At 33.7% G+C, this 12,548-nt stretch overlaps 2 protein-coding genes across 2 annotated transcripts; one reads left to right on the top strand and one right to left on the bottom strand.

Moving 5' to 3' along the window:
- The first annotated feature begins 6,977 nt into the window (after positions 1–6,977).
- LOC113348485 lies at positions 6,978–10,258 on the top strand. The gene is made up of 4 exons (XM_026592272.1): positions 6,978–7,132; positions 7,266–7,344; positions 9,606–9,798; positions 9,944–10,258. Exons 2-4 carry the CDS (start codon positions 7,291–7,293, stop codon positions 10,072–10,074), a joined length of 378 nt encoding a protein of 125 aa, XP_026448057.1. The 5' UTR covers positions 6,978–7,132; positions 7,266–7,290; the 3' UTR covers positions 10,075–10,258.
- Positions 10,259–10,639: 381 nt separating this feature from the next.
- On the bottom strand, positions 10,640–11,887 carry LOC113351653 (putative F-box protein At1g32420). Its single transcript, XM_026595596.1, has one exon. The coding sequence runs from the start codon at positions 11,885–11,887 to the stop codon at positions 10,640–10,642; it is 1,248 nt and encodes a 415-aa protein (XP_026451381.1).
- Between the last annotated feature and the right edge of the window lie 661 nt (positions 11,888–12,548).

Here is a 12,548-nt window from a genome sequence, read left to right as displayed (position 1 = left end):
CTGTTTTTTTTTTTGAATTTTAGAATTGCTCTTTTCACTTTTCTCTATAAACAAGATATGAAATATATACAATCTTACTGAAGTATGTATTCTCCCACGATGGCATGTATCAAAGGAGAGAAAGAAGTACATCATCCATAGTGAGCCCCTGCATGCTTGTTAATAATTTGTGTTAAGGTCGCAAAAAGTGATAGGCAATCTAGTATTGTTTCATTGAAGCTAGAACCAAGATATAAGCTTCATTTATGTGTATCACTTTTTTGTATTGTTTTCTCCATTTATAAGAGAAAGTGTATGTCTCATATTACTCTAAAAATCTGACATGGTATTGTATTCGTTTTCACCCAGGAGAGGTCTCCTTATATATATACTTGTCATTACATTGTCAATGTACATGTGTTATTCTATAATAATCATTACTTTTGTGGTGTTGTTTGATATACATATACATATATATATATATATATATATATATAGGTGATAATAATACTTTTTTTTTGTGGTTCACACGGTTTTGAATGATTATTTAACTAGGGAACCCAATTTGCATGCAAAGAAAAAAAGGTGGCAAAGGAAAGACATGTGATAAAAGATAAACATTGTCTTTGATTCAGCTCTTTACAAATGAAAGTTGTTCTTCTGTAATGCTTTCTTTCAAATATAACTAAAACAAATATGATTTCCATTGGAAGAAGTAAAAAACCTAGTTCAAGATAATAATAAAAAAACCATTAAGAAAATGATCAAATCACTAACAATCCAAATCGAGTCTTCGTGTAAAATGGGATAGCTAAAGCTAGTGAAATTTTAGCGTAAGATGGAATAACTAAAGCTAGTGTTCAATGTGGTATTTACTTCTTGCGCTGACTTTCTTTGGAGAGTAAAAAGGCTTTTGATGATAATTGAACACATTAATATTCCTCTTTTGTTGAATTTATTTGGAGAATTGAAATGATTAAGATCATCCCATTCAACCTTCCTAAAAGTCATGCTTTTCTATCCTCGTATGTTTCTATTATTAGTTCATGAATTCACAGGATGCCATAAAACATGACTCGCCTTTTGTGGTCCCATTGGAAAGGTAATGAAATTGTAGTTTCAGTCCAATTTTGGCTACAACTAGTAGCGTGACTAGTAATTATATTCTTATTATTGTTATCACATTTAAGTATCCATAGATTGATTGTATAACCACCGGGTACGTTATATAATAGAATTGTACCATCATTCATTTCTAATTAGCTTATCGACCAATTAAAGCAGCCTATGTACTTCCTATCATACAACAACAACTGATCAATTATGATATTTGGGAGGAGGATTGTTTTGAACTCCACAATTCCCACATCAAATGCCACTATGACTTTTTCCTCACGGTGACGACTATATATGTGATCCAACAGATAGAGCCATTCACATATACAGAACCATATGTACTAAAATAAGAACCATGTTCAAGATCGTGTTACGGGACTTCTTCAATATCAATAGTTGTCCTTGTATTATCGCCTAAACGCAACACCTTGCAACCAGCATAAACTGGATTAAAATATTTTCTCCCATAATTTCTTTTTATTTCAAAAAACAAATCATTTTATGTTGCTTAGTGGCAGGATCAAATCCAACAACATATTTAGGGTCAATTCTTTTTTCTTTTTATATGAATCAATTTGATTTACCAACATTGCAACTTATTTAACATTATTTTCCAAGATTGATTGGAAATTTTCCTGTTTAGATTTATGCAGAATTTGTAAAATTTCTAAGTCCTTTTCACCCTATCTCGATTTGCTTCATTTAAAGAATCCGTATGATTTGTCGTCTATGAGGAGAAAAAATATTTTTACTGAAAAATATGGTAGACTTTTGAAGATTAACAACTCGACCAGAAGTAACCCAAAATCTGGATACAAACCTCCTGAAGATACCTTATCTAAGTAGCATTGGTTAAATGAGAGGCAATCATCAACAAAGAGGAAATGATGAATGACCGGACCTCTATGACTAAATGAAACTCTTTTAAGCTTAATGACAAAAAATGCATGTGTCAACATTTCCGGAAAAGTTTCCATTACAATGAGAAATAAATATGGTGACAAGTGGTCACTTTGACGGATCCCCCCGATGGTTTGAACGTATCAAATCAACTACCATTAACCAAAAGATATACACATTAGGCGTTAAAATCTGTTCTTTATTGGAGCAGAAAGAGTGTAAAAACACCCTATTATAGCTTTTCCATCTCTATATTTATTACATTAGAGTACCCACACTTACAACATATGTGTTCATTATCCACCTCATAAGTTTTTTAATTTCAATGAATTAATTCTAATTAATAGTCGTTTATTATTCACTGAGTTTTTTTTTTTAAATAATATTTAGTTATTTTAATGTATTCGACTTATTTTGTTAGTCAAATAGTTGTTAAATTTAAGTATATTTAATTTTGATTATGTGTTATTTTGTTTTACAATGATTAAGTATATAACATGCATTAATTACTTATGTAATAATATTTTTTTGAAGCACTATACAAACCATAAATATATTGTATATGAGATAAAAAGATTTACATGAGGAAAAAAAAAAATTCTATTACAATTTTGAAGAAATTAGGAATCAGAGATACAGATGGAAATACGTTTCAGTATGGTTATTGAGCCAACCAGAACCGGAACTATAGACCCTTGGTTATTTTTTTTTGAAAACCAATAACAAATTCAGTTCGTTACAAAACCTGACGGTTTTAGTTAGCCGACAAATTTATAAACAGTCTTTAAATTTCATCAGTTTTGCATATACAACAACAAAATTTCTTAAGAAAAGACGACAATAACAGGTGACTGAAAAAACTCAACCTGCTACAAACTATTTTTCTTACAATTTTAGACATATAGAATTCAAATATATACTAATATACAGTAGATTTCTGTCAATTTCCCTTCCTACTAACCATTAACCTACTTCTCTTTAGATGGGCAATCAAAATAAATGTCTCATTCTTCACAGGATCAACAACCAATCTTGCGTTACAATGACGACACTTTGCATATTTTGAAGACGACTCTTTATCATCGAAGTGTTCCCTTACTGCAACAATGGTTTTACGTTACCTTCTAAGTGGTGTTGGGTTTTACATTGAAGGTTGTAATAGTACCTGCACATACATAAAAGAAAGTTGAATATGAACTGCTCAATAAAAAATCAGTACGATGGTACATATGGAATACGAAAGATGTGTGTGTCATTATAGTTTCCTCGTTGACTTATGGATGTAAAAACTAAAGACTATAACCTAATAAGTGAAATCAATAATATTTGAATGAATACAATAACATGATTTTGATATGATTCAAATTATTATAACTGCTCTATTTCGTACCGAATACAAAGAAATACATACTAGAAAGTGTGGCAAATCAAACGTGTGCAACCTAGTGAAAAAGTTCGATGCAGGTTAGAGAAAGAGTTAGACATTGATTCACAAATTACATATCATAACAAGAACTAAAAAAAAGGTAATCAAATAAGTCGTAAACATGAAATTTACCTTCACTGGTATATTTCAGTTGAGATTCTTGAGAGCTTGACTGGGAAAGTTGAAATTTTAGTTGTCCTTCACTGGTAAATAATGAAGAAGAAGAAAAAGAAGAGAACAAGGTGGCGGTGAATTTGGTGATGAAGTAGTGGCATTGAGATCGATATGGTGGTGATTGTGTGAAGAAGAAAAATAAAAAGAAAAAGAGAAGAAATGAGCAGTAACCAAAATATGAAATAGAACAAAATAAAGACGGAAACAGTTTATGTTAGATTAAACTAAGTTATCTATGACTATAATTTATTGAATCCTATGGCTCATATAAATCAGTTTAGTCGATGGTTTTCGGTTTGGTTTTTGGAGTCGAAACCGAGCAACGTCGGTTATCCAAAACTAACACCATAAATGTACCATTGAAAAGGTTTGATTCATGAATTGATTCATACTATGAATCATAAAGAATGTTTTGGTGAAACGATAACTATAAACTCGATTTATCTAAAGCTTTTGATAGATTAAAGTGGCCTTTATTTTAGGTATTCTTAGAAAGTTTGTTTTCAATGATAAATTTTGTGAACTTATATATTTCCACTACCAAAATTTCTGTTTTACTTGATGGTTTTCCATGTAAGGAATTTACTCCAACAAGAGGCATAAAATAAAGGGATCTTTTTTTTTTTTTTTAAAATCTTAGTTATGAAATTTCTTTCTATGAGTTTCCTTTTTGTTGAAGCTAATTAATCAAAGTAGTGCAGGCATAAATTCGCTACAGGTGCACCAATTATTTCTCATTGCTTTTTGCAGATGATATTCCGATTTTTACCAAAACTAATATGCATAATATGAGAGGTACTTTGCTGCAGAAGTTTTTGGAGATTTCTCAGGTCGGTTATTGAACTTTATTAAATCTTGTATTTATTTTAGTAAAAATATCAGTCCAGCATCCTGTGAGGATCTAGCAAAAGTCCTTAAAATGACATGATTAATGACTCTGAGAAATATTTTGAAGTCCCTCTTTTATTGGGTCGTCGTAAAATTCAGTCCTTTGCTCATATCCTACAATCTTTTGAAGATAGGTTTAAAACTTGGAAATGAAAGACTCTTAACCTAACTGGTAGAACCACTATGGTCAAGGTTGTCCTAAATTCCCTTCCTTCCTTTCAAATTGGTGCTTTTAGGATTCTCAAAGGTCTTATCTTTAAGATGGATACCTTATAAAGGAATTTTCAGTAGGGTTGCCAAAGCCATATATAAGGGTGTTAAGTTTATTGCCTGTCAGGAGTTACAAAAGTCTAATAATTTAGGGACTAGGTTTTGGAAACTTATAATATTTTAATAATGATGTGCTTAAAAAATTGGCTTGGAAGACTTGTACTAATCATCACAAGCTTTGGGTAAAAATCTATAAAGCCAAATACTTTAGGAATTGCAGTTTCTTTCACCTAGATAAGTTGAAAGATAATAGCTTTTGGATTTGGAAAATCCTTTGCGAGGGTCTTGAAATTGTCAAAAGATATTTATTCTAGGTTGTTAAGTGTGGTACTAAGATCATGACGTGGTTTAATTTTAGGATTAGACTCCCGTCTGAACCTAAAGATGGAGTGACTAATGCTAGTGATTACATTTATGTCTGTGGTTTGTTCATAGAAAACACTAGGCAATGGAATGTGACCTTAATTTATAAATTTTCAATCAAGATACTGCTAAGAGAATTTGTGATATGAATATCCCCGTTGTATCATCTGGAGTCCAGATAGAAAAGGAAAATCAACTGTAAAAAACACATATAACGCTTTAACTTCTCCAAGTAATACCAATCCACCTAGTCCTAATTATACCAATCATGTTCCTACTAAAATTTGTAAGTATTTGTGGAAACTACACATTCCACATAGAATAGCTCTGTTCATCTGGATATGTTTGAAAACATAGCTCCAACTAGGGATATGATTTCAAAATATAAATAGGGTATAAATACTCATTGTAGTGTTTGTAACTCTGATGTAGAAATTGTGGCTCACCTGTCCCTGAATTGTCCTCATGCAAAAACTTTATGGTTTTCTGCCAATGTTAACACCAATCAAATTGTCAATGATCATATCAGTTTTAAATACTGGATCATTAACTGGTTCAATATAACCCTTATTCATCTTGAAATTTTATCTTATACAGATTCATAATTGTTGCTAGGTTTATATGGAAAGACAGGTATGCTAAGGTCTTTGACGACTTAGAGTCCTAATATACAACTTACTCTCAGTAGGATAAGTCAGCTCACTACTAAATGCCTTGACGATGAATCTGTAGCTAATAATAGGTCAATTTCTTTGAATATTTTGCAGGAGAAATTCTGGATACCACCGGATCTTGGTTTTCTTAAAATATATATTGATGGTTCATATGTTGCTGCAACAGGAAAAATAAGCATTGGTCTAATAATTCATGATTCTTCAGTAGGTTGTCATGGAGTAAAGGGGAAACATGTTGATGGAGATTTAAACCCAGAATTTGCAACATAGCAAATGAAATGTTTAGCACTATAATAGGCAGTTAGCTGGGCGTGTAGAATAAGACTTAACAGGTGGTCATCAGGTCAATCAATGAGTCGGAACCTTTAGTTCATTTGGCCGATCAGGGTCTCATTTTAGAAACTAAATATAAACTGTCTGGTAGAATCTCTTGGTTCTGTAAGTCGGTCAATAGGTTAGCTAATAATGTAGCTCATGATCTGGTTAAAAAGGTTAGAGAAGAATTGATTTGTTTTGAGGATTACAGTAATTTTCCTTCTGATATCCAAAACTGGATAATCCTGGATTACAATACTATTCTATACCAGCTTAATTCAACAATAAAATTTTATTTTGATCGAAAAATAAGAAAGCGCAATTGAGATTCAGTTCAAATAACCGGTTCCAATTATAGTTGGCGTTTTAAATTTGGTTTTGTGCAGCCCTGTTAAAGGTGAAAAGCCATTTGACATTGGTAACGAAAATAAAAAATCCAGGTTAATTATGAAATTTTATTTTGAGTATTACAATAATTTTCTTCCTGATTTCCAAAACTGGACAAATCTGGACTATAATATTACGCCAGTTTAATTTAGTTATGGAATTTCTTTTTCAACCAAAAACGAAAAAATACGACTGAGATTGGTTTCCGTTGGGGTCAAAAAATAATTGGTTCAGTTTCAGCTGACAGTTCTTTTGTATAGCTCCACTGAAAGGGTAAAAACCCATTTGACCTCTAAAATAGTAAAAATTGTCCCATTGCAACAGCCATGAGACACAACTCGTGAGCAGTTACTCCAAAAAGCTTGTAGTCAAGTGAATAAGAGAACGAGAGTGATGGTTGGTGGGGACACTGTGTTAGCCATCCATCGATTCCATCCTCGGAAAGGGCAGACAGAGAAACAGAGTGAGCGACCAAAGCGAGTGAGTGTCCGAACCAACCGAAGAAAGAAAGAAAGAAAGAATAGAAGACACATCACATTCACATACATACATTTGGACATGCTCCACACACACACTCTCTCTCTCTCCTCTATTTCTGCTCTCAAATGTAGTAGTAAATCTTGTCCAAATTGTACCTTCTGTAAGTTCTTTTTCAAGATCCACAAATTAAATGTCCTTTTTGTTCAACTTCATTTTCATTTTTTTGTTTTCATGTAATTGAATTTGATCTCTGAAGCCTTTCCTTTTCTGTGATGATGATGATCTTGATATAGGTTTCTGAGCTGCTTTTATTGGGAGATGAATAAAGATAAACAACCAGAGCCATTGGATTTCTTTATTTGGACTGTTGAGGTATGTGGATACAGTTTTCTTTTTCTCTTTTAATTATTACTCTATTTTTGGGTATTTTTAGTGTAGTCTAAGATCAGTGCAAGTGACTGACCATTTGACAATTTTATCCGTGAGAATGAATTCTTTGTTCAGGAGATCTGTACTTACTGAAACTGAATCTGTTAGTTATTTATTATAATTTTGTTTAGGAAATTTGATGTTATGAATTTTTACTTAAATTCTTTGTTTCTCAATTAATCAATATATTTGTTTCAAAGGGTTGGATCAGGCAATTAAGATTAAGATGTGATTGTGGAATCTTTAAATTGAAGAATATTTGTTTATGCTCTATGATGTTTTCTTCGGTTACAGAGTCTGTTAAGATACCCTCCAAAAACTTTTCTTTTTAGTATTCAAAGAATGTTTAGTATTCAGACAGAGAATGCATAGGTCTGGTTATTTGATTACTCATTGAGATCTTTTACTGTCGGCAGATATACTTTGTTAGGTCGAGTTGGGTTTATTTCACATTTCCCTCATTATTTTACCAGTAATTTTCTGCAGTTTATTAATATTGAATGTAATTTGAAGGGAATATATATTCATGCGACACAATGCTGCTTGAGTACGAATGTAATAGGGTAATACAGAGGAAGTTAGTCACGTCTGGGATGGAGGCATTTTGATGCAAGAGCATAATTAAAAGTCTTTTTATTTATTTGAGTCTTTGGTAGTTAATACGTCATGTGACTATCATGTGGCTTTCTCAGAGATTAAGGGCTAGATATAGTATCTTTATTTAGGATTCTTAGCTGCAGGCAGTTTTATCTAATCAGTTGAGCATCTGATAAGAAATAAGGCCTCTTATTTTCCACGTTCTGTATGAATCTAAAACTAGTTCTCGTCTTTAGCTATTACTGCTGGCATATCATTTGAGAGGGAGGAAGTGGTATCTTTTAGAACTGCGAAAAAAAAAGCTGATGTTAAACTTGAGTAGACCTTGTCATGAACTCTTGTCTTGAAGGCGGATATGTCTTCTGATACAGTGATAACTACGATGACATTTGAGACCCAACAGATTGACCCTCTGCGAATTGCAATATGTCCTACTGGTGACTATCATGTCTTTTCCTGTATGGAATTCCTTCGAAATTCCTATTGCAATTCGAAAAGAAACTCCTTTCCTGGACATGTGGGTTATATACATATATATATGTAGATAATTTACATACGTATGTGTACAAATTATTTTTCAGTTATCGTTATAAATTACTAATTTTGTAAAGTCGTTGGGATCATCAAAGGAATGGTAAATACATCAATGGGCTCCGCTCTTGGTTGACTATGGCAAGCTTCCCCAATTCTTGTCTTCCTTGTTTGGCTGTGTGCTAACCTTCTTTGGCTTTCCTTTCATACCTTTCATCCACCAGATTTGATGGTTTGAGTTCCATATGGTTTTTCAGTATGCCGGAACTAGGGTTGAAAAGTCTGCAGTCTATGTAGTGTCCTGGTGCAAGTGATGTAACTAATAGCATCACATGTGGTTCTTTACTCTATCAGAGAGTGCACATGCTTTCTCAGCAACCCTGAAATCTACAGTATACAATACTTTCTGTAACAAAATACCATGGCAGTATTCAGCTACCTGATATAAGTAATCTCTCATGCAGAATGATATATGGGTTGGATATGAAGTATCGAAGGTTCAGGTCCCTTTGCATTTGTTTAGCAGCAAAAACTGAAAGATTTGTGCATGCCAATTTTACTAGATCAGTGTTGTACTGATCATAGGAGTGGTAGTAGGCAGGACTAGGAATATCAATTGTGAGTGGTAATATTGTCTGGTTTTCAGTAGAATAGGGTAGATGCTATTATGAGGACAATGACTAATATAGTACTTTTACTTCTTCTTTTGGTTTTGGACACCAGTCGACGATGGTCAGTGTTATTTGTAGTCTTTTGGTAATTTCCAGTAGCATGTTTCCTACTTCCGGTGCTTATCCGTTTTTTTCTTCTTCTAGACAGATACTTTTCAGCTGAACTATTAGAGTACAAAATAGATGCACCATAATAACTATACCATGTACATAATTATAAACTTAACTTTCTGTTATGCCTTTATGCTTGTTATTTTTTCTAGTAATTGCATCTTGGTTGGTCATGAGATTGAGAGTATGCAGATTGTGTAAGTAGATTTTTGAAGTAGGTATCAGGCATCTAAATATACGTGTATGCTTGCTAGACGATGAAACTGATAAGCCCAAGTGTTTGGTAATACGCAGGATGTTGGATTGTGGTTGGAAGAGATAAATCTTGGTAATTACCGTCAAGTTTTTGAAAATAATGGTGTTAATGGGGAGTATCTGGAGAGCTTGTCCATGTTTACAACTGAGCAGATTTTGAGGTTTATAAGGCGATGCCAAATGAAATGGGGCGACTTCATCACATTGTGCAAGGAGCTCAGACGCATTAAAGGTTCTCTCTCCTCCTCTCTCTTTGTTTCTCAACATCGATTTATTTCAAACTGTTTCTGCTGAATTCTGAAATAATTTTTGATAATGTTTCTCTCAAAGCAAAAAATAAAATATAAACAATCTGACCGAAGTGTATTATCCAACAGTGGCATGTCTCAAAGGCGAGCAAGAAGTACGCCGACCATGGTGGGCCCCTGCATGCCTGTCAATAGTTTTTATTAAGGTCGCAAAACGTAATAGACAATCTCGTGTTGTTTCATTGAAGCTAGAACCATGAGACAAGCTTCATTTTCCGTGTATCACTTTTTTTCTTTTTTTCTTATTTACAGGAAAAAAATGTATGTTCTATATTACTCTAAAATATCTGACTTGGTGTTGTACTAGTTTTCACTTAGGAGAAGTCTCCTTATATATATAAATTTGTCATTACATTGTGAATGTACATGTGTTCTTCTTCTCCACTGGTTACTTCTCTGGTGTTGTTTGTTATATAAAGGTCATCATAGGTGATAATAATACAATGTTTTTTAAGGATTTTTTTTTTTGTTCACAGTCTTTAACTTGGGAAGTCATTGTGCACAAAGAGAAAAATAAATAAATAAAAAAGGTGAAAAAAGATATAACCAATGCAAGTTGTTTCAACTGCAATGTTTCTTTAAATGTAACTTAAAAAGCTATGGTACCCAATGAAAGCTATGGTACCCAATGAAACCCTTAAAGATAATCTAATCACTAACAATCCAAATTGAGCCAATGAATTCATGTAAGATGAGATAACCAAAGCCAGTGAAATTTTAGAAGTTTTATGTATATACCTCTTAAGTGACTCCCCTATCTTGCGCTTACTTTTTATAAACAGAAAAAAGGCTTTCGGTCATAGTTGAACACATAAATACTCCTCGTTCGCTGGGTTTCTTTGGAGAATTGAAATGATTAAGCTCAGCGGATTCAACCTTCCTAGAAGTCATGCTTTTCCAGTTGTAAGACGTGAGGGAGAGACCTTTTATACTTCGGCTATCTTCGTATGTTTCTATGATTATTTCGTCTGTTCCTGGAATCCCATGAAAGACGACCACTCTTTTGTTGTCCCCTTGAAAAGGTAAGTCAATTGTAGTTTCAGTCCAGTTTTGGCTGCAACTTGAAGTGTGATCACAATCAAGTATCCATAGCTTGACAGTATGCCCACCAGGTACTCTACAAAATAGAGCTACACGGTCATTCACTTCAAGTAAATCCTTAGACGAATTAAAGAAATCTATGTATTCCGTATCATGCAGCGATAACAACTGATCAGTTATGAATTTAGGGACGAGGATTATCTTGAACTTCTCACTTCCCACGTCAAATGCAACTATGACTCTTTTCTCGGGGCGACAACCATAAACTAGCCGCCTCGTCGTCCAATAGATATAACCATTCACATAAACAAAACCATATGTGCTAAAATAAGAATCATGTTCATGTTCGTGTTGTGGGAATTCATCAATATTGATAATTCTCCATGTATTATCCCCAAGAGTCAACACCTCGCAACCTGCATAAACTGGATAAGAATCTTTTCTTCCGTAATTTCTTTCTATTTTCCAGAAACAAATCACTTTATGCTGCTTAGTGGCAGGATCAAATCCAAAGTCAAATTCAGGAACAACTCTCTCTTCTTTTTGTATGAATGTTGTTGACATCCATGGTGTCAACTCTCGGGTAGCGATATTGTATATACGAACACCGAATTCCCATGTTGTATCAGTGAAACAGATCAAACCGTTTACCGATTTAAAAATTCCATCATAACCTACTCTTTCTTTATGAATAACTTTATCAAATTTAATTGAAGTTGTCTTCCAAACATTATGAGGAGTTGTGGCAGCTTCTTCTGCTACTCCCTCACACAAATCAGCTATCAACAGATTCGCTTGGAACCGCCTATATAAGGTGTAAGTTGATCCAGGAGTAATATTAAATTTTCGATGTATCGGAATAAATAAGACGAGACATGGGCGTAACTTTGATCTAGTATTGTACAAATCAATGAAGTATCTATCATCCTTGATTATAGACTGCCATTTTTTACATACGCATTTGAATCGCATGAGTGACTTCACAGGGAGCCTGCTAAGTATTTCACACACTATCTCGGAATATTCCATCCCCACAGCTGCCCTTTTTCTGCCAGGTTTTCTTTGTGTTTAACGCCTTGATCATCTTCTTGATTCTTTTCTTCTTCTTTTTTGTCTTCAAATCCATCAACATCATCTTAGTTCTTGCTATGGATCTCATCATTGTTGGTGTAAAGCGAGAGCGAAAGAATAACAAGCACGTACGTGGGAAACCCTAGTTGTAGAATAGTCGAACATAGGCATCCTTATAAACCCTAGCTTAGAAGGTCATTCTAGGTAATTACCCTGCTTCCCATTAAACTAGAGAGGCACGAATTTGCAGGTCAACTTCACCAGGTGACATGCAATGCTTGACGAAAGCCAAATACTACTTGCAAAAATAAAAGACGTGCCACATGCATGCAACACTGTACCTGCCACCCCATTTGCAATCCCGACATAATGGCTTCATCCAAATAAAAATCTTAGTGTACTTAAGCATCATATGATTTGATAATCTTAGAGATGTAAAATCCAGCAGGACTCCACCAGGCAATGGTTGAATAATGCATTAGCCGAAGTATACATTCCCTTGAAAACTCCAGGGTATACCATTACTGCATCGAAATTGTCTAGAACTCAGATGCGTTCTTTC

Source organism: Papaver somniferum, chromosome 2 (assembly GCF_003573695.1).
Source record: "Papaver somniferum cultivar HN1 chromosome 2, ASM357369v1, whole genome shotgun sequence".
Classification (NCBI taxonomy): Eukaryota; Viridiplantae; Streptophyta; class Magnoliopsida; order Ranunculales; family Papaveraceae; genus Papaver; species Papaver somniferum.
The sequence above is the reverse complement of the archived record's forward strand: the minus strand, read 5'-3'. Positions and strand labels throughout refer to the sequence as shown.

Bases quoted from the DNA above. Each gene is read 5' to 3' on its own strand.
- LOC113348485 (XM_026592272.1), top strand. From the start codon at position 7,291: ATGAATAAAGATAAACAACCAGAGCCATTGGATTTCTTTATTTGGACT. The intron at 7,345-9,605 runs GTATGTGGATAC...GGTAATACGCAG, and splicing joins TCTTTATTTGGACTGTTGAG to GATGTTGGATTGTGGTTGGA. The intron at 9,799-9,943 runs GTTCTCTCTCCT...ATTATCCAACAG, and splicing joins GGAGCTCAGACGCATTAAAG to TGGCATGTCTCAAAGGCGAG.
- LOC113351653 (XM_026595596.1), bottom strand. From the start codon at position 11,887: ATGCGATTCAAATGCGTATGTAAAAAATGGCAGTCTATAATCAAGGAT.